This window comes from Leucoraja erinacea, chromosome 17, assembly GCF_028641065.1.
Source record: "Leucoraja erinacea ecotype New England chromosome 17, Leri_hhj_1, whole genome shotgun sequence".
NCBI classification, from domain to species: Eukaryota; Metazoa; Chordata; class Chondrichthyes; order Rajiformes; family Rajidae; genus Leucoraja; species Leucoraja erinaceus.
Window position 1 is genome coordinate 28,498,104 of NC_073393.1, and position 22,953 is coordinate 28,521,056.

The window sequence follows — 22,953 nt, forward strand, 5'->3', positions numbered from 1 at the left end:
AAGAGGTAGTCTTGATGCAGAGATTGCAGGCATTGGGATCGTAAAGAGCAATATTAAAAGGCACCAACTTGCTTGGAACGCAGCAAAATTCCCATTTGGTTACATATTGCAGCCTGGGATAAAAGGCAGAGATTTACCCAGAATCTTAGGACCAACTGGTATAACAGTTCTCCTGTATTCTCCCGACTTGCCTGACCCGCTGAGTTACTCCAGCATTTTGTCTGTCTTTGGTGTAAACCAGCATCTGCAGTTCCTTTTCACATATTGCCGGATTCTTGCCTGACTATTCTAGTCATTCCTTCTACTTCCTGCTCTTGTACAGCAGAAGGTACAGAAGCTTGGAAGCGCGCACCACCAGACAACAGCTTCTTCCCCTCTGTTAGCAGGCCTCTGAATGGTCCTTCCATAAGCTAGGGTGCTGTCCTATTCCCCTTTACCCCATTGTGTACATGGTCTATGGAACTGGTGCGCTACAATGCTGAGAACTATATTCTGCACTCTTTATCTTCCCCTTTGCACAATCTATTGTACTTGAGTTTGATTTGATTGTATTATCTGATCTGAAACAAAGATTTTCACTGTACCTCGGTACACTTTGGACTTTAGATTTAGAGATACAGCATGGAAACAGGCCCTTCGGCCCAACGGGTCCGCGCTGACCGTCGATCACCCCATACACTAGCACTATCCTATGCACTAGAGATAATTTACAATTTACAAAAGCCAATTAACCTTCAAACCTGTACGTCTTTAGAGTATGGGAGGAAACCAGAGCATCCGGAGAAAACCCACGCTGTCGCGGGGAGAACGTACAAACTCCGTACAGACAGCACCCGTAAACACGATCGAACCTGACATGATCGAACCTGGGTCTCTATCGCGGGAAGGCAACAACTCTACCGCTGCGCCACTGTGCTGCCCCATGACAATAATAAGCCTAAAGCTAAGTGGATAACGTCTCCTGTAAGGGAGGTTGAGACAGATGCAATCTTGGGGATCAGTGCTGAGAGGAAGACACAACTGCAGATTGTCCACAGGATTGGAGAGAGAGTGGACCAACTGCATTGCTCCTGCAGAATACCAGGGTGGACATAGTGGGCCAATGGCCTCCTCCTGTGCTATTACAGTGATATGAATCAATGTTTTTTAGACTCTTTTGCCATTACTGTCTATCTGGGAATAAACCTCCCTGGAAAAAAGGAACGGTTGATGTTTCGGGTCGACACCGTTCCTCAGTCTGATGAAGGGTCTCGACCCGAAACATCACCTATTCCTTTTCTCCTGAGATGCTGCCTGACCCGCTGAGTTACTCCAGCATTTTGTATCTACCTTCCATGTAAAAAGCAGTTCCTTCCTACACAGTAAACCTCCCTTGTCTGTCAGACATAACGTTCCATGGAGTGCGATATTTATTACCTGAAGCTCCAGTAGTCACAGTGCCATATCCTGATGAATTAGCTGAACAATCTTTTTAGCCATTGTAACTACTGAGCCATCTTTCCTCATTGTTAAATCCCACTCCTATAATAACAGCTCCCAGATGTTTTATCACTGTGGTGTCTTTAATTTTATGCAGTCACAGAGACGGCTGCTTCACATTGTGTTCTGCAATGAGTGATTTATCGACAACATTGAGGGTTTATCTACCACAGTGAAACTTACCGAATAGTGAAAAGCCTGGATAGAGTGGATGTGGAGAGGATGTTCCTACTAATGGGAGAGTCCCGGAGCAGAGGCCAAAGCCTCAGAATAAAAGGACGTATCTTTAGGTAGGGGATGAGAAGAAATTTCTTTAGCCAGATGGTGGTGAATCTGTGGAATTCATTGCCACAAACGGCTGTGGAGGCCAAGTCAGTGGATATTTTTCAGGAGGAGATTGTCAGATTCTTGATTAGTAAGAGTGTCAGGGGTTATGGGAAAAAGGCAGGAGAATGGGGTTGAGAGGGAAAGGGAGATCAGCTATGATTGAATGGTGGAGTAGACTCAATGGGCCAAATGGACTCATTCTGCTCCTACAACTTATGAGTAGAACAGAAAATGTCAGAGTAACTCAGCGGGTCGGGCAGCATCTCTGGAGAAAAACTTGACACATTTCTTCCAACATTCTTCAGACATCTGAGGAAGGGTCTCACCCCTAAACGTCACCCACTCGTTCTCTCCAGAGTTGCTGCCTGTCCCCAGCTGAGTTACTCCAGCATTTTTGTGTCTAATTTCAGAAATTGTAGTAAGGGAGAGAAAGCTGGGACAGAGATGGTGGGGGTGGGGGGAAAGAGTTTTGTTTTCTATGCAACATTCCAGCATCTACATTTTTTTCTGTCGATTACGTGCCACAGTGCTAAAGATAGAGCAGGTCTTGCAAGAATCAGAAATAAACTGGACAGCTCTTTGCCATTAAACAGAACCGAGTGGAGAACTCAGCCTTCAGCCAAAGGCAGCAGTGTTGAGCGTATTCCATGCTGCATACTTAGTGTGCATTATTCACTCTTCACGAACAACGGTGTCTCTCATTGTTGAACGTTATCTGTGATGATGGAGATGGTGCAATATGGGATGGAATTCCCAGAAGATCAGAAAATCTTGGAGATTGACAGATTCTTGATTAGTAAGGGTGTTGAACAGAAAGCATGTATTGAATTGAATTGAATTGAATTGAATCCTTTATTTGTCATTCAGACCTTTCGGTCTGAACGAAATGTCGTTGCCTGCAGCCATACATGTAATAATAAACAACACACAATAAACACAAATTAACATCCACCACAGTGATTTCACCAAGCACCTCCTCACTGTGATGGAGGCAAAAGTCTTAGGGTTGCTGTCTCTTCCCTCCTCTTCTCCCTCTGCACTGAGGCGATACCCCACCGGGTGATGGTAAGTCAGTCCCGCGGTTCAAGCTCCGCGGCCCGGGGGTGGTCGAAGCTGCCGCCCTCCAGTCCAGCAGACGCAGTTGTTGCCAGGGGAGCTCCGGAAAACAGGCATCAAACTGTGACCCGCGAGCTCCCGACGATGTCATCCACTGGCCCGCGGCCGAGCCCCGGTTTCAGGTCGTCGCCGCCTCAGCCACGGGAGCGTCTCAGCCCCGCACCGGGCCGCCCACACAGCAGCGTCTCAGCCCTGCAACGGGCCGCCCTCACGGGAGCGCCTTCCAGCCCGTAGCCGGGCCGCCCTCACAGGAGTGTCTCAGCCCCGCGGCATCCACCCTCCCCGGAGCGCTGAGTCGTGCCGCTGCCCGAACACCGCCGCAGCTTGAAGACGGCCAGCCTCGCGTTGGTAAGTCTTGGCTGGCTCTACTTCCGGATCCTCGAGGTGGGTCGCAGGTTGGAGGCCACCAGCTCTGTCATTAGGCCTCAGCTCAGACGGGGGAAGAGAAGGGGGATACGACAAGAAAGTCGCATTCCCCCAAAGGGAGAGACAGAAAGCAGACAGCCCCCCTCCCCCCACACATAACACCACCTAATAACCAAAAGTTTAACTGAACAAGACAAAAAAAACAACACAAAAAAGTAAAAACAGACAGACTGCAGGCGAGCCGCAGCCGTTTCACAGCGCTGCCACACCGGCCAACACGTCCCAGTGATGTTGGAGAAACTGGCACATCAGCTTGATCTTCGCATCATGTTCGGCACAGATATTGTGGGCCGAAGGGCCTGTTCCTATGCTGTACTCGCCTGTGGTGCACGAGGTGGGGTGGAAGCTGCAGGTGGTGGCGCTTCCCATGAACCTGCTGCCGTCGTCCACATTCCAGTGTCATGGTCTTTAATCACTGATAGACTAATGCAAACTGCCAACATATTGACCTGAATTAGATGTAAAAACTATTTAAATTAGCCCCGGGTTAATCAATCTTCATTTAATTACATTATCATCTCACTACATTTCTCCGCTCCCTCAACTGATGTTCACAATTAAAGGGCTGAATGGGATCATTAGTTCTCACATTCATGAATTTAGCAGCTTGGATTTAGCTACAAGAGGACTGGCTGTGGAACTTCAGCGATTCATTTTTTTGCGGAGTTACTTCAGAGGAAATGTTCCGTTGAGATTTTCCATAGTCATTCAGCATGGAAACAGGCCCTCCGGCCCAACTTGCCCACACCGGCCAACACGTCCCAGTCAGTCCCATCTGCCTGTATCCCTCTAAACCTGTCCTATCCATGCACCTGTCTAAATGTTTCTTGATCATTGCAATAGTACCTGCCTCAACTACTCCCTCCGACAGCTTGATCCATATGCCCACCAACTTTTGTGTGAAAAAGTTACCCCTCAGGTTCCTATTAAAACCCCAGCCCCACTTTCCCGAGTTACTCACAAATTCTCCCGAGTTTCCCCTTGATTCAAAGTCGGACATGCCAGCTGTAGGTACTCGGGGCTATTTTTTTTACTCGTGGACATTTTTCAACATGCTGAAAAAATGTCCCGACTTTCAATCACAGGGAGAGGAGCTTGCTGTAGGTGCAGGTTTTCAGAATTCTTCACTGTCGGCAGTCTTCTTCGTGAAGTCTGCTCTGTCAGAGGGTCTGGGGTAGAACGTTGTCTGGGGCAGTGTGGCAAGGCAGACAGCACCGTCTGGTACACACAGCACCAACAGTTAGTTTGATTAAAGTCTGTGCACCTGAATATCAAGCACCACCTCCACCTGTGGCAGGTTTCCATCCCAATGGTTCCAAACAACCCAGTCGGGGGGGGGAGGAAATCAAGTTGGCTTTCCGAGCAATGTGTTGAGAAGACTAAACCAAATAAAACATTCTGAAGCAACCGCAAGTCCTCCATCCTCCCACACCCCAAGTTTCAGGTATTCTGAGATTAATCATAAAGGGGAAGTGCTGGAGGAACTCAGCGGGTGAGGGGCCAACTGTGCAGGTAATGGACAGACGATGTTTCGAGTCATCAAACAGTCTGTTTGCTCCCCAGATGACACGGAGTGGCACGATGGCTGCAAAGCGATCGAACTGCTGCCTCACAGCGCAAGAGACCCGCGTTTGATCCTAACTGTGGGTGCTGTCTGTACGGAGTTTGTACGCTCTCCTAGTGACCATGTGGGTTTTCTCCGGGAGCTCTGGTTTTCTCCCCGATTCCAATGACGTGCAAATTTGTAGGTGAATTGGCTTTGTAAATTGTGCCAGGTGTGTACGGGTGGCCGTTGGCCGGCGTGGACACGCTGGGTCTAAACTCAAACTGAGCCTAAAGATACTACCTGACCTGCTGACTTCCTCCAGCACTTTGTGTTTTGCTCAAGTCCCATGTGTCATAGAGTCATACAATGTGGAAACAGACCATTCGGCCCAACTTGCCTACACCGACCAACATGTCCCATCTACATAGTCCCACCTGCCTGCCTTTGGCCCAAATCCCTCTAAACCTGTCTTATCCATGCACCTGTCTAAATATTTCTTAAACACTGTAATGGTACCCACCTCCTCCGGCAGCTCAAAACCCTTCAGGTTACCACTCAGGTTTCAATTAAATTCTCCCCCCTCACTTTAAACCCATGTCCTCTGATTCTTGAGTGTGTCTCTGGGACGTGGGGTTGAGAGGGAAAGATAGATCAGCCACGATTGAATGGCGTAGTAGACCTGATGGGCCGAATGGCCTAATTCTGCTCCTGTCGCTTATGGACTTATCACCTTTGTGCTTTCAGAAGCTGGATTTCCTACGTGTCTTTGGTCTGACCACCCAGGCTCGGAGAGAGGAGCTGCTGAGGCAGAAACGTCGCAAGAGGCGGCGGATGCTGATGGAGAGGAGCCCCTCGCCTCCGCCAGTCCCCAGCAAGAGGCACGAACCCTCGCCTCGGCTGCTGCTGCCCAACAAGTACACCACCGATGAGATGAACAGCATGCCTGATCTGGCGGAGAAGAAGAGGTTTCTAACATCGTTCAGCCTTGCTCACATCCTCCCAGAGAAACGGAAGGGTAGGAGTTACTTCTCCTTGTTCTCTCACAGCACCAGCTCCACTCTAACGGAACAGGCAGGTTTCCTCCAGAGCCCTATTTGCCTGCTCACTGGACCCAACTGTTTGGGGAGTTGTTAGGGTGCTTGTTTAGTGCAAGATAAAGTCCGATTAAAGATAGTCCGAAGGTCTCCAATGAGGTAGATGGTAGGTCAGGACTACTCTCTGGTTGGTGATAGGATGGTTCAGTTGCCTGATCACAGCTGGGAAGTAACTGCCCCCTGAATCTGGAGGTGTGCGTTCTCACACTTCTGTACCTCTTGCCCGTTGGGAGAGGGGAATCCACTCACTTTGCAAGTTCACAGTTCTCTCTTCATTTGTCTGCTTGTTCAAAGCTCGGAGTATTTACAGTGTTTCTCTCTCTCTCTACCTTATAGAAAGGGATACGCTGGCGAAGATGATTCAGTCCATCAAACAGAAGGCACAACCTTCAGACGCGCTTTTTAAATATGTCACTCCTCTGTCATGCACCAGTCCCAGCTCTGCTGAGACCAGTGAGTAATAATCTCTTTAAAAGGGCCCTAATCTAATTAATTGTATCCCAACGTTAGTCTGTTCCTTCAGACAGGAAACTTTTTTAAATAATATTTCTTTTCAAAACTCTGATCTGGGAAACACTGGGTATATTTCTGTAATGTTGAAGAGGCTTTTATGTACAACTCTCGTCTTGAAACCGTCGATGATTCTCTGTCGTTGTTGCCCTCACAGAGGAGAAGCCGAGTGCACCTTCGGCCGTTGAGTCCGACAGGCCTCCCAGTGCCGCCCCGCCCCCGCCGGAACTCCGGAGAACCGCTGAGCCGGTCAGACCGGATCCGCCAAAACCCCCAGAGGCGGCCGCCAGGCCGAAGGAGGCAGCGCCGCCCGGTGACAAGAGCAGGGCGCAGGAGGGGCATGCTGGCCGGAGGGCGGTCAGTCTGCACAGTAACGCCGGGCAGAAGAACAGTCCTGGCTCCGCCACCTACAGCACGGGCGAGAAGAGCAAACCTTGGGAAGCGTTCATGGCAGAGGACTTTGCCCAACAGTTCCACGAGTCTGTATTGCAATCCACACAACGAGCATTACAGAAGCACAAAGGTAAATGGGAATGAGTGACGTGCACTGCTACACAAGTACCTAAAGAAGGATCGAGTAGGATTGGAGGCAGTCCAAAGAGATCGGACTAGGTTATCCTGAGATAGTTACAAAATGCTGGAGTAACTCAGAGGGACAGGCAGCATCTCTGGAGAAAAAGAAAATGTGACGTTTCGGGTCAGGACCCTTTTCAAATGTCTGAAGACAGATTCAGACCTGAATCGACACCTATTGTTTTTACATCAGAGATTCTGCCTGACCGGCTGAATTACGCCAGCATTTTGTGTCTAAGATCCAAATGGACTTAGATTCTAGACGTAGAGAGACAGTGTGGGAACAGGCCCTTCGGCCCACCGAGTCAGCGCCGATCAGCGATCACCCCAGACGCTAGCACTATCCTACACACTAGGGATAATTTACAACAGCCAACTAATCCCAGGTTAAAATTGCAGCTAAAATCGCTGGCCTGTGCTGGGTATATTTTAGTTGACCACTTGATGTTGTTGAGCTCAGTGCTGGAACTTTCAGTCAAAAGATAAAGTCCAATTGCTGCTCCGCCCAAGGGCTTTCAAAGAAAAAAGCACAAAGTGGAGTCACTCGGTGCGTCAGCCAGCATTTCTGGAGGACTTGCTTGGGTGGCGTTTCAGGTTGGGACCCTTCCACAGACAGATGGTAGTGGGGGAAGAAGGCTAGTAAGTGATGGTTGGTACAGGAGAAGTATGTTTGGCTGGCAGGTGCATGGACAAAGGCTGGAGAGGAAAAGGAGAGGAAAGGATGTTAAGGAGAGGAGTGGCATGAAATATAAAGCCAGAGGAAGGGATATAATTAGAACAGGATGGAGGGGGAATGGGGGTATGAGATGGTGGGAGAAATGGGTGTGCTTCAGGGTAGGGCATAGGAAAGATAGGATGGAAGAAAAAGAAGGGACGTTATCTAAAATTAGAGAATTCAATGTTCACGCTTTTGGGTTGTAAGCTACCCAAATGAAATATGAGATTCTGTTCCTCCAGTGTGGATGTGGGCAGGCCTCTGGCAATGGAGGAGGCCCAAGGCGGAAAGATTGATATGGGAATGGGAAGCGGTTAAAATGGTTAGCGGTTGTGTTAACTCTAGTTTGCTGCCTGCCACAAAATGCGTATGATTTAGCAACAGTTGGTTGTGCAAACATCAGAAAGCTGAGCTCCTGCTGGGCTTGAAACTGATCCAGCCTAGTGCTCTCATACCAAGCATCCCATTAACGAGCTGTCTTTTCGCCAAAAGGAAATTATGAACTTGTCTCCCAGCAGTAATTGCAAATGATTATTTGTTTATGTTTTTTTATTAGTTTGTGTGACTCTACTGGCTTAAGCTCAGGCCTGGGTAAGCACAGGCAAAGGAAAAGAGTGAATTGAAAGGCCTATATTATTCTGCTCAGTGTAATAACTGAGATTCAAGGAGTTGGGTAGTTTTGTAAAATAGATGAGAAAAGGCAGGCACAAGGGGAGATGGAAGGTATGGAAAGTGTTGAAGCAATTGACAACTCTTGGCCTGTACTCGCTGGAGTCTAGATAGAATGTAGAGGGGATCTAAATGAAACTTACCGAATAGTGAAAGGCCTGGATAGAGTGGATAGAGGTAGTTTCCACTCGTGGATGATCCAGGACCAGAGGGCACAGGCTCAGAATAAAAGGACCTACCTTTAGTAAGGAAATGAGGTGGAATTTCTTTAGTCAGAGGATGGTGAATCTGTGGAGTTCATTTCCACAGACGGCTGTGGAGGCCAAGGCACTGGGTAATTTGAAACAGGGATTCACAGGTTCTTGATTAGTAAAGGGAGAAGGCAGGAGAATAGGGTTGAGGGTTTCGTCCAGGTGCTCCCAATTCCTCCCACATCCTCTGAAAATTCCACCTAATGTGTTAGGAGTGGATGAGAAAGTAGGATAACATAGAACTTGTATGAATGGGTGTTTGATGGTGGATCGGCCTGTTTCCTTGCTGTATCTCACATGCAGGAGGTGGTGGAAGACTGGAACTCTCTTCTGCAAATAACAATTGATGCCTCTCAATTTTTACCAAAGGCATCAATGTATGGGTTGTCCATGATGTCATTGAAAGATAGAACAGGCACATGAGGCAGAATGGCCTTCAATTGCATATTCAACACCCATATATGATCATGTTTATATAACATTTAAGAAACATTTTTGCAGATACATGGATAGGACAGGTTAAGAGGGATATGGGCCAAACACAATCAGGTGAGACGAGTGTAGTGGGCCAAAGGGCCTGTTTCCATGCTGTATGACTCTAAAGATAGACACAAAATGCTGGAGTGTCTCAGTGAGACAGGCAGCATCTCTGGAGAGAAGGAATGGGTGGCGTTTCGGGTCGAGGCGCTTCATTCAAAGCATTGAATATTTTCCAATGTCTGTTTCTGTTCAGGCACCACGGCGACACTATCCGCTGAGCAAAATCACAAGCTGGACACCTCTGTCCGATACAACATTCCAGAAATCCACTCCTCCGGCAGAACACAGTTTACGCATCAGAACGGCCAGCACGCTGCCACCCTGACCAGGAAAGGGGTTGTTTGTGAGCAGGAGGAGGACTCCGACAATGAAGACGAGGAGGAAGAGGAAGATGCAAGGCCTTTCCATTCAAAATGGCAGGGCATTGAAGCCGTCTTTGAGGCTTACCAGGAGTATGTCGAAGGTAGGTTGTTTATACGTTCAAGGAGCAGAATTAGGCCATTCGGGCCATCAAGTCTACTCCTCCCCAATTATGGCTGAGCTATCTTTCCCTCTCAACCCCAATCTCAAGAATCTGTCTATCCAACTTAAAAATATCCATTGGCTTGGCCCCCACAGCAGTCTATGGCAATGAATTCCACAGATTCCCCGCCCTGGGAAAAAATAGCAATGTGCCAGGACATGTTTACTTCAGAGATACAGCACAAAAACAGATTCTATGGCTCACCGGGTCAGTGCCGACCAGCGATCCCACACTATGCTACACACTTGAGCCAATTTTACAATTTTTTACCAAAGCCAGTTAATCTACAAACCTGTACTTCTTTGGAGTGTGGGAGGAAATCGGAGCACCTGGAGAAAACCCACACCATCACAGGGATAGCATACAAAGTCAGTACAGACAGCACTCGTCAGAATTGAACCCGGGTCTCTGGTGCTGTGAAGCAGCAACTCTACCACTGCACCCCTGGTGTGTAGTTAGCCAAGTGAGTTGTCGAGTCCAAAGCCCTCACTTCGGCCAAGATGGATGAAAGCAGTACTCTTATTTCCTCACTTTCCAACGCCCAACGTATGGGTTCCATTTTGCTGTGTCCACAATCACCAGCCCACATTCTGTGATTGGTCTGGAGAAACAACGGAACTACGTTTCAACATCCCAACCTGAAGGATGTGATTTCTAATAGAAACATTCCCAACATTGGAAAAGCCAATTCAATACTGATCCAGAATCCAGCACACTACCCACTATAGTTTTTAATAGCCCAAAGGTATTTGTGGGTAGATGAAACATTAATTCTACATGGAAGCTGTTTACAGCAGCATGTTGTTTTATTGGTGAAAGGAAATAAAACATCCTTTTCCCTGCTAGGTCTTCAGGGGAGTTTTAAAATTAGTTAAAATGGAAAAAATGCAGTGCCTAATAATCCCTGACTTTTCCTAATATTCTGTGAGCACACAGAATAATATTCCTAGCATTCTGTGATGTATCAATTCTGGAGTAGACAGTCAGAACTTTTATTTCCCCAGGGTGGAAATGACAAAGACTAGAGGGCATGAGAGAGGTGAAACAGTTAAGGGAAATGTGTGGGGCAACTTTATTACACAAAGAATGGTGGGTGCCTGGAACGTGCGGCCTGGGGTGGTGGTGGAGACGGATTAAATGGTGGTGTTTAAGAGGTGTTTAGATGAGCACATGGATATAGAAGGATATGGATCACGTGCAGGCAGCACACATTAGCTTGTTTTCATGTTCAGCATGGACATAGTGTGCTAATGGCCTGTTCCTGTGTTGCACTGTTCTATGCCTAGGAAGAAATACAGACGCTGTTTTATACCAAAGATAGACATAATATGCTGGAGTAACTCAGCAACTCTGGAGAGAAAGAATAGGTAACATTTCAGGTCGGAACCCAAATGCCAGTCTGATGAAGGTTTCCAACCCGAAACGTCACCTGCATTTTTTCTCCAGACCTACTGAGTTACTCCAGAATTTTGTGTCGACCTTCACACTCTGCAATGTTCTATGTTAAAATCTAACAAAAAACTGATCATTTATTTCAGAGCAAAATGTGGAGCGACAGGTTCTACAAGCCCAATGCAGACGCCTGGAAACGTTTCACTATAACCTTAGCCTGTCCGCAGAGCAGCTATCCCTCAGCATGTCGGTAAGTGGTGCAAATAAATCTCTTATGGTGCTCTTTCAAATTCCTGGGTGCTGATTCCTATCAGTTCGTAGCTGGAATGGGTTGGTACAGCAAGGGTAAATTGGGACACAGAACTTATGACTAATTTTCCTCATCTTGGTAAAGTCCTTCAAAAGGACATTGGGTCTGAAATGTTCACTATCCCAGCCAATGGAGATCCAATAACATCAATGTGATCTCGATAAAGCTTTAAGGGGTGATTGTGCAACCTTAGGAATGTGGACCCCGCATTACAAAGCGCGACCCAACCAAACAGCTAAGTTGGTCATTCCTCAACTAATTGGGCATGTGAAGTCGAACTGTCCTAGGCTGTGGGAATAAGAAGCTTTAAACCTTGTCTGATGTCAGTGTTTAGGTTATCTTAACTGTATGGGGTTACTTTCGAGAATGGGAATCCATTGCTAACCATGATCCATTGAATGCTTCTGCCTGGCAATTGGAATTCTGTGGAGGCGGACCCTAAATGTTCAACTCGCCATGTTCCACCATTGATGGGCGCCGAATTAGTTAATCATAGTTGGTCATGGGTTAGTTTTGGAAAGAACAAGGGGGCGCCATGGTGGCCCAGCTGTAGAGCTGCTGCCATACAGCGCCGGAGACCCGGGTTCGATCCTGACTACGCGTGCTGTCTGTACCGAGTTTGTACATTCCCGGTGACCGCGTGGGCTTTCCCCGGGTGCTCCGGTTTCCTCCCACACTCCATCAAGACATTCCCATTTGTAGGTAAATTGGATTTGGCAAAGTTTGTAAATTGTCCCTAATGTAGGATAGTACCAGTGTACGGGGATCGCTGGTAAGGGGATCGCAGACTCGGTGGGCCGTAGGGCCTGTTTCCACACTCTAAACTAAACTAAACTAAACTAAACTAAACTAAACTAAACTGTTAGAGGCAGTATTTAAACAATTGCAGAATTTGGGACAGGGGAACAGGAGATTAATTTGCCCCTCCATCCTGATCTGCCATTCATGTATATCATTAAACATCTCTATGCATCTTCCACGTCCCATATCCCATGCAATGCCTTTGACCTATAATAATCCATACTAAAATTAACATGGAACATAGAAAAGTACAACACAAGAACAGGTCATACATGTGCTGAACATCATGTAAACTAATCACATCTGCCTGCGCATGATTCATATCCACCTTCCACCCCATTCCTTGCATATCAATGTGCCTATCTAAAAGCCTCTTAAATACTACTAATGTATCTGCCTTCACCACCACCCCTGGCAGCACGATCTAGGCACCCATTGTCCTCTGTGTAAAATAGTTGCCCCTGCACATCTCCTTTAAACTTTGCACTTTTCACCTTAAAGCTAAATGTCTTTAATATTTCCATGCAGACAAAAAAAGTCTGACTGTCTACACTATCTATGCCTCTCATCATTTTATATACTTCTATCAGATCTTCCATCAACCTCCGGCATCCCAGAGAAAACAATTCAAGTTTGTCCAATCTTTCCTTATACCTTCTAATTCCGCTTTCCGGTAAACCTCTTCTGCACCCTATCCAAAGCCTTCACATCCTTCTTCTAATAGGGCGACCAGACCTGTATGCAATACTCCACGTGTGACCTAACCAATAAAGTCGATAGGTCACGATAGGTTTGAAGAGGGTCCCATCCCAAAATATCACCAGAGATGCTGCCTGACCCGCTGAGCAAATGCTCCGGTATAACCCAGCATCTGCTGTACCTTCCTACACTACGAACTTTAACAAATGACTTAATATCAGTTTGAAGTTTCCACTACCCTCGTCAAATACAAGTGTTCCTTAATTTCATCCCTGAGGGTTCTGCGTCCTAATGTTTAAACCGGACCCGTGTTGTTAGACTCTGCCAACTTGGAGAAATAGTTGAAAACTTCAGTTCAACATTGGTGGTGATAATTGATGACATTATGCACATGGTTCTCTTTGAAATGCAGGAACTTTTGGCCCAGAAGCAGAAACTGGCTGCAGAAAGGGAGAGACTCCAGTCCGAATTGGACCACTTAAGAAAGTGCCTTGCACTGCCTACAATGCACTGGTCTAGAAGCTACTTCAAGTCCTTTCCAAGGTGACAGCCCTATTAGCTCAGCCATGGCATACAGAGACTATTTTATTATCCTGGTATTTAAGATTCCCATTGGAATTGATACTCTAGGCAAGACCTAAAGAAACACGCCACACATGAAGCGAAGGGTAAAAGGATAAACCGCCTATTGGACGAACATTGCATTGCATAGAAAACAAGACTTCTGGACCTCTCTATTTTTTACATACATTTGCTTAAAGGAACACTCTCTTTTCATCCTTGTTTGAATTTCTGATTATTATTTAGTTCCTCATCTCTCTTCCCCCCCCTTTCCCCGAATCCGGTTGAGACAGGTTTGCAGGGGGTGGTCTCATCCGGACCTCCAGAGCCAACACTAATACACCCAATACAAGTAGACTGGACTGTCTCAATTCCTCTGTACTTCCTTGATTCGAGTGGCTTGCTACAACAACCCAAGCGAAACTGTAGCAGTTCCTGCGTGGACGTCTCCTTGATCCGAAGATGAGCAACAGAGAAGAGCCTGGTGGAGAAAACCACAGATACTGACCATGTGGGATTGAAGGACCCATCTCATTGAACAGCAGCCTGTTTCCACCACTCCCACCAACCTCCCCCTCTCTGCAACCTCGACCAACCTTTCTGCCATTTAGCAAGATTCGGACATCTCTATACCTGTCCGCACCCCCCACCCTCCCCCTCCCCCCCACTCCGCGATAGACTGGTTGGTTCCTCACTCTGCCCCCTTGCACTGCACTGCAACTGAATCAGACCATGACAGTTCAAGACTGGCTCAGAAAACGAGGCTTTTTATTACAGAAAAATGCACTTAAAGCAATTGCAGGTACATTTTGAACCAGAGACTATTAAATCACACTGATGCATGTTACAACTCTGAGTGTGCATTAAGTCTGGAAAGATGGTAGCCTAAAGGGCGTTTTTTTTTTAATTATTAAAAAAAACAAAATAAAAAGGATTTTTTCACAAAACAAAAGATGCTTTGCCTTGTACTGTATATAAACAAAAAACAGATTTTGTATGTTTTTATTACTTTAATTATTTGTATTAAAGCTTGCCATTTTTAATATGTTTCTGCTTTTGGCAAATATCTTGCTTTTAGTGTTCGTACTGCTGCTGGTCAGGACAAAGAAACAAAAGTGTTTTTAAAACAAAAATCCAAAAAAAAAACATGGGAGCAAGAAGATGAGCTGTCCACTCCTATTCTGGTGTAGCACCAGTTTAATAGAAGATGCAACGCTTCTACACCTCTTTCCCCTGCCTATCACCCTCCCTCCCTCTTATTTATACTTGCTTGAGAGAGACAAGCACCTGTGGCAACTTGTGGCTGTATCAGCTGCGTAACTTTTTCTCCTAACGTACTGTAAGTTATCGTATCTAATTTGCACTCGCCTGTATTTGGCCACTCTGACGCTCGATAAAGGTAGAGACCCCTGATGTGGGTCGGTGTTGATTTAAAAAAAAAAAGATGTGGCCGGTGTATTGGGAAAGCTTCTGATCTGAAGCAAACTCCTCGTTAACATCTACCCTTGATGCTCCCCGCCCAAAGGATGCATTTTGATTGCAGCAAAACTATCTTGTGTTCTATTTTTGGTTCGTTATTTGGCTGTGGGGCTCTGGCTGTGATAGGGAACGCTCACTCAGCGTGTACTGCTGTGTCTTGTTACTGACAGGGTAAATTTACATTCTCCACCCACTGAGGTGCTAGCACCCTTTTTAATAGTTCTGGGTCCAGGAAATCCAGGATCAGTGCTGAGCTATGAGCAAAATCTCCAGGCTCTGATTCCCTGTGGCACAAACTCATGACTGGTGACAAACAAGGCAATCCCATTAAAAAAATATACCAACAGAAAACGGGAACAGTTCACAGCAGAGGAGTGAGGTCAAAGCATTTTTGTGATTAATCATGTTTAAATTCCTCATCCCAGGCAAAACAAAAATAAACAGAGCAATTCTCTTTTAATATTGAAAGACATAAAGTGCCGGTTTAACTTGGCGTGTCAGGCAGCATCTCTGGAGGCTATAGACAGCTGACGTTTCAGGTCAGGACCCTTGAGTTTGAAGAAACATCCTGACCCAAAACATCACCTACATTTGCTCACCGGAAATGGCTGGCATGTTGAGTTCCTCCAGCACTACATGTATTTTCTTCGTAAACCAGCATCTGCAACAAGGGACTTCTTGTCTAAGGTTCAATTCAAAACCTTTATTGATATGCATAATGGATAATTGAGGTGTGACTTTTGCTGCTGTCTGATTGAAACCAAGGCTCATTTATCTAATTTGCTTGAATCCCACTGTGATACAAGGAGTACATCCCATCTCTGTTCCTCTTTTCAAAGATTTATTTTTAATTAAGAAGGATGCCCTCTCTGTCTCGGTGGAGGTGGGACCTTCCAACAACAACAATGAAGGTAACAAGAATTGTTCATGCATGCTCCCAACTCGAAGAAAGACTCTCTCGCTATTTTTAATATTTAGAGTGCAATGGAATAAGGTTTTCCTTTCTAAGAGCAGGGAAATAGCTGAAGAGGTTGACTTGAAATTAAATCATCAGATTGAGCCTAGAATGATTTCTTGTTGAAGTGACCCAGATTGATACTGAGTATATTTTATTTCCCAAACCTCAAAGTTCAATCAGCAGCTAAAGTCTACAGAAGCTGTGAAGATACTGTTGGGATTCTAGTATCTCAGGCTTTTTGTTTTACAGTCGTTACCATGTACTGATTGAGAAGGTGCTTGTAGCTTTTTTCTGTAACTCAGCTTCATGTGTTAACTCTTAACTTCTGAGAGAGATAGTGAAATCATTACCCTGCTTTAAGGTGCTGTCTGAGACTAGGAGTTTGTAATCCTGAGGGATATCCCTTATTCCCAATGCTGTACCAGCTGCAAAGCCCACAGCAATGCACCCGCAAAGTGTCCTGAAGCTAATTAATTAGGGTGATTAAGGCAAGTCACACTGATGATTGCAACAAGTTGCCAGATAATGTTCGCAGTATTTATGTTGAATCCAACCAGATGAGCCCATTGTGTGATTTGTATTTTGCAGTGTAAAGGCCAGAGGAACATGACAGTCAGACATTTTGGAGAGGAGAAATGCAAAGAGTTTTTTTTTTAAATTTAGAACGCAAGTGCTAAGTTAATAGTACCTGGTAATATCTCTGCCAAACATTTGGAGGTTCAGACCCCAGTGTTACGTTGCAACTCTTCCCCAAAGTATCTTGTGCCAGACCCAGGGCAGTCTGAGTAGCTCAGTCAGTCGGGCATCAGGCTTTTAATCTGAGAGTTCAGGGTTCAAGCCGCTGGCCGTGAACAACGAGTTTATATCACATTGCCTCCCGCCAACCCCAAATTGTGGTGGCGCAGCGGTAGATTTGCTGCTTTACAGTGCCAGAGACAAGGGTTCGATCCTGACTACTGGTGCCATCCATACGGAGTTTGTACATTCTCCCCGTGACCTGCGTGGTTTTTCTCCGGGTGCTCCTGTTTCCTCCCACATTCCAAAGATGTACAGGTTTATGGGCTAATTGATTGGAAAAAATTGTAAATAGTCCCTAGTGTGCGTAGGGTAGTGTTAGGGTGCATGGAGCCACTGGTTGGCACGGACTGGTGGGCCGAAGGGCCTGCTTCCGTGCTGTATCTCTAAACTAAACTAAACCTAGCTCCTACTGTGAGCCCCATGTGCTGGTCAGGAAAGCTCATTGCATTGATAGTCTTCATTACAAAAACATCCAGACTCCAATGGTATTCTTTGCTGGAGAGATAACGAGGTCAAAAGTTCTTCCATCTTCTTAAATCTCGGCACATCAACATTGAACAGCAGTTCTGTAGATTTCATTCAAATGCAATTTAGTTCAGAGAGAGCTTGGAAACAGGCCCTTCGGCCCACTGAGTCTGCGCCACCCTACGGACATCCGTACACTAGTTCTATCCCACACCCTTGGGACAATTTACAGAGGCTAATTAACCTACAAACCTGCACATCTTTGGGGTGTGTGGGGAAACTGGGGCACCTGGAGAAAACCCACGCAGTCACAGGGAGAACGTACAAACTCCGTACAGACAGCACCCGTAGTTAGGAACAAACCCGGGTCTCTGGTGCTGTAAAGGCAGCTCTATCCCTGTTCCATAGTGCCACCCGATCAGAAGCAGAATTGTGCATGTGTTAATACATTGTATGTAGAGTGTGCACAGTTAATAGTCATTACAGCATCAGATTCTCCATCAGTTAATAGGCCATCCTACTTGTAAGATAAGCAGGACTATTATTTCACTAGAAATTGACTGCATTATCAAGCCCTGTACACTCTGAAGAGTCTGACTTCACACGTCACTAGAATCTGAAACTCTTTGGTTGCCCTGATCTGGGAAAAGCAAGCCTGGTCTCCTGCTCCTGATCCCACTACTCGGCACCTCCGGCACTGGAGAGTGGATTCCTGTGCAAATGTTGGACAAGGCTAGATATTGATCTCCCACAGAGTAATACTTCCTGACTCTTACTGCGACACAGGAGGCATAGCCTGTTGGCTGAAATGCTATGTGATGCTTGACAGTCCACACCAAGCAAGAATGACCTTACCATGAGATGGCCATTAGATACTGGTGGGGATGATCACTGGCATCTATCCATTCGGCCAGGACCCTTCTTCAGGCTCGACAGTCACCTACTATTTGCCTACTATTTCCAGTCAAACCAACTGAGTCTGAAGAAAGTTCTTGACCCTAAACGTCACCTATCCATGTTCTCCAGGGATGCTGCCTGACCTGCTGAGTTACTCCATCATTTTCTGTCTTTCCTTGGTAAACCAGCATCTGCAGTTCCTTGTTTCTATCCATTTGTCCATCTTGTCAAGTCTAGATGTTGCTCATTTGCACTGATGGGGTGGGTAATTACTGTCTGATAATACACACACTGGAGAGGTGAAATCCTGTGAAGATTGATAAATAGTATTTTCTCTGACATTTACCAGTGGTACATGCTCAACTACACATTCCCAGTTGGGGTGATAAAGGTACCTGATGAAGCTTCTCACGCCCCTCCCCTGTCCAAACCCAACCCCGGTTCTCCCTCCGGTTCAGTAATCAAGGCAGTCACCATCTCACTCACCTTATGTATCCAGCCAGCCCTCCTGCTACATTGGCTCCCCACCACTGTAGCGGGTCTTACCACCACCATTCCTGGCCACCAGCGAGCTCAAACGACTGGCAATTTGTCAACTTGCTTCAAACCGTCTATTGACCAACATATAGCAACTGGCATCATTGAGTCATAGAGTCATAGAGTCCGTCCTACAGCATGGAAACAGGCTAAACTTGCCCACACCGGCCAACATGCCCCATCCACACTTGTCCCACCTGCCTGCATCTGGTCCATATCCCGCTAAACCTATCCCATCCATGTACTGTACCTATCTAAATGGTTCTTAATCGTTGCGATAGTCCCTGCCTCAACTACTTCCTCCGACAGCTTGTTCCGTACACCCACCCACCCTTTGTGTGAAAAGGTTACCTCACAGTTCCTATTAATTCTTTCCCCTCTCACCATAAATCAACTTTAGCAATTACATTAAATAGCACAAAATCATCATCATTAAATAAAATGGCACACTTGCTACATCTAATGACAAATATAATCAAAAGACCGGGAAATAATTACAAAAGCTTAAGAAGTGGAGCCTTGTTCTAACAGTTGCAAAGGTGCTTGTTAGTTACTGAGGGTTGTTTAGGCTCCAAAGACTGACTAACAGTTGCTTGTGCACTGGGTTACTATTGTAGATCTGGTTCATTCCAATTACTATTTGAAGGCTTTTGAACTTCATCACTGATTGATGCAAAGTTTGTGTTCTTCTTACAGACTCTCTCCCTCCCGAATGGAGCTGCCCAAAATATAATTACTTCCTTCACAATGACCTTATCCTGATTTATCTTATCTACCAAGTGTGAATATTCCACTGCTTCCAAATTGCAACTGGCTATATTTTAGGTATATACTTTTAAAGATAATCAACACATTTTGAAATTATGAAAAGGAAAATAATGCACATCTGTGGAGAGGGGATCAAGGTTAACAACTGCGGTCAATAGCTTTGTATCATACCGACCTTATGATACAGGAAACAATGTCCCCTATACCTTAACGTCAATAGGATACAAAGAACCAGATGAATGACCTGAAACATTAATTCTGTTTCTCACTGCACAGATGCTGCTGTGTTGATCCAACATTTTCTGTTTCAGTTTCAAATATCAAACAGTTATGGTTTTCTTTGCCAGAAAACTGCCAAGAATGGTCAAAGTGTTCTCTAATAAGGTTAAGCTCCAAGCAGAAATTCAATACCTGATCGCCACCCATGACCCAGACAATAAACATAGAATGGGTTCTCCATCATTGAGTCTAATGGACGGAGCCTACAGGAGACAGCATGCTCCACGTACTTTTCATGCATTTGATTGGTTTTCCTGTTTGACATCTCCAATTGATTGGGACACTTAATTGAACTCTGCTCGCCTGAACTGGCAACTAGTTCACCACAGTATAAACGTGATCAAAATTACCAACTAAAAAGCAACACAATCCTCTTCAAGAATGGGGAAGCCAAAGGTTCCAATGTTTTTTTTTTACAAATTTGACCTCAAAAGTGACTAACATTTTATGTTGATATCTTTCAAAAATGTCCATCCTATCATAAGGTATTAGTGAGACTAGAGGTTCATTGGCCTTTGATGACATGACATGACATGCTTACCCTATTCAATGGGAGTGAGTCTTGTTACTGGGAGTGAGCTGTTCATGGGGAACTCCTATAAATCTACCCAATTGCTGTGGATGCCCAGACATTGGGATAGCCTTTTATGTGGGATGTGAGGGTAATGCTTTGTGATATAGTTAGCCTAAGAAGAAATCCTTATGAAGTTTAAATAAGCAGCCAGACCCAGACCAGACTGAATGGTATCCAATAGTGCAACTGCTTTGGATAGGCAACATTTCAGGTCGGGACTCTTCTTCAGTCCTGACGTGAAACGTCACCCATTCATTTTCCCCAGACCTGCTGCCTGACCCACTGAGTTACTCCAGCACATTGTGTTTTGCTTGCGTCTCCAGTACCTGCAGTTCCTTTTTTCTCCAGATCAACTGCTTTGACCACCACGTGTTACACTACAGCTTCCTACTTGTTGGCATCAATCCTAATGCCCAAGACATGCTGGTAGGTTTTTTGCCTTGACTCTGAGTGAGCTGTTCATGGGAGAATCCGATAAATCCACATCATTCATCCGTAGAATAGGCAAAAAGGATCAACATGGAATTGGTGGGCAAGTGAAAATAAATAACAGGACTACAATGAGATAAGAGGAGGAGGAGGAATGGAACTGATGGAATTGCTTTGCTCAGAGCTAGCATGGACCCAATGGGCCAAAAGGCCTCCTGTATCATTATAACTAAAATGTTCAGTCTGTATGTGCAGAATTTAACAAAGTGCTCTACAACAATACAAACACAGATGCCAATGGTACCATGTAAATGCCTTCACACACTTGAATTGATGAGACAAGTGAAGTAGCAAATTTCCTCTCCACCTCTACAATTCCAATCAGTTTCTATATTTAACATGGTTTGCCAACCAGTGGCACGAGGAAAGCTCAGGGGCCGGTGGAAATGGCAGTTTCTGAGCGGGTGCGGATAGCAACAAGTCAAATCAGTCGCCGATTTACCTTGGGGTCCCCTTGAGTTGCCAAAACACACTGTAGTCACCGCGCCTGGTGTACAGACATCACACCCCACTGCTGATGATCCATTGTCCATGCCTCTTCCATGCTTCCCACTCACTGACAGATCTGCCTTTGCTGGCCGTTGTATCTGTAAACAAGCCACTGATTAGAAGGAACCTTCTGACACACCCTGTGCACATTTGATATGTCGTACTTCTCGAGGGAGGAGGAGGATGATGCTTCCACTATAATTAGGTCTGGGGATTTTGGGAGTGGGGGTTTATGCTGTGAAAATTATGTTTTAAGTATATTGTTTGGATTTATTGTAATGTAATATATTATTTGTTAAATGTAGTAATTAGGTATTTATGAATATATTGCTGTAATTTCTGACAAAAATCAAAAAAATAAAATCATGTACATCTATGTTCTATTAGAGTGATCAACGTGTGCTCTCATTATTTTGCATTCACTAGATGGGCCAGTTTCCATGCTGTATCTCCAAACTAAACTAAGAAGTATTCAGTAAGAAACTTTCCCATTTTCCTCACATCCACACACACGGTTGACGTTAATAGGTTCCAGGAGCAGAATTAGGCCATTCGGCCCATCAACTCTACTCTGCCATTCAATCATGGCTGATCTATCTTTCCCTCTGAACCCCATTCTCCTGCTTTCTCCCCGGAATCCCTGACACCCGTACTAATCAAGAATCTGTCAATCTCTGCTTTGAAATAATCCATTAATTTGGCCTCCACAGCCATCTGTGGCCATGAATTCCACAGACTCGCCTTCATCTGACTAAAGAAAATCCCCCTCATCTCATTTCTAAAGGTACATCCTTTTATTCTGAGGCTATGACCTCTGGTCCTAGACTCTCCCACTAGTGGAAACATTCTCTCCACATTTACTCTATCCAGGCTTTTCATTATTCAATAAGTTTCAATTAAATTATCCTTGGTTGCTAATTGGTCCTGCCTTATTTTTCTTAGTTATCCCCTGGAACATTATATGCTTATAAAACATCTATGGACTATTTTGATCTAACTTGCTTTTTTTTTAATGCATCCTATCTTTCCTTGGCCTACTCCTCTTTTAACTGCACTTCCACATATTTGTTCCTTTCTATAATCTTCTGCACTTGCCACAGTATCCTCTAAAGGGAGAAAACTTGTGAACTAATATCCTCTCTGTCAAAATGGACACTGTGTGAACAGTTCAGTTCTTTCCAACAATTTTCATTTGAAGTTCTGGATCCCCTAAAAACACTTGCACATTTTGGCTGTCAAAAATGATAGGGTAGATAATAGGAAACTTTTCTCCATAGCAGAAATGTCTAAGAGGCTAAGACTTTGGCGATACAGCATGGAAACAGGCCCTTCAGCCCACAGAGTCAGTGCCAACCAGCGATCAGACCATACACCAGGTCTTTGCTTTACACGAGGGACAATTTACAATTTTACCTCAACCAATTAACCAACAAAGCTTTGGAGCTTGGGAGGAAACCGGAACACCTGGAATAAACCCAGGTGGTGGAGCATACAAAGGCAACAACCGTACTGTAGCACCATTGTGCCAAGATGATAAGGGTTTAAGGCACAGACTAAAGGGTAGATGGGATCATAGGAAGATTTGTCTTCACACAGAGGGGGAGGAATATAGAACACACTGTATAAGTGGGTGGTTGAGGGAAACGTTCACACACATTTAAGAACTGCTAGACCAAGTAGGACCCATT

At 45.4% G+C, this 22,953-nt stretch overlaps 1 protein-coding gene across 7 annotated transcripts in view; it reads left to right on the forward strand.

Moving 5' to 3' along the window:
• Positions 1-14,184, forward strand: part of gse1b (Gse1 coiled-coil protein b) — a 506,044-nt gene extending 491,860 nt beyond the window's left edge. For 6 of the 7 annotated variants that reach the window (XM_055648860.1, XM_055648857.1, XM_055648864.1 and 3 more), the window contains 6 exons: positions 5,639-5,909; positions 6,325-6,441; positions 6,656-7,021; positions 9,440-9,709; positions 11,308-11,411; positions 13,384-14,184. In XM_055648860.1, coding sequence (XP_055504835.1) covers positions 5,639-5,909; positions 6,325-6,441; positions 6,656-7,021; positions 9,440-9,709; positions 11,308-11,411; positions 13,384-13,518 — 1,263 coding nt within the window. In that variant the 3' untranslated portion in view covers positions 13,519-14,184. The remainder of the gene's footprint in view (positions 1-5,638; positions 5,910-6,324; positions 6,442-6,655; positions 7,022-9,439; positions 9,710-11,307; positions 11,412-13,383) is intronic. The other variant, XM_055648859.1, reaches the window with a different exon arrangement.
• Positions 14,185-22,953: the final 8,769 nt, after the last annotated feature.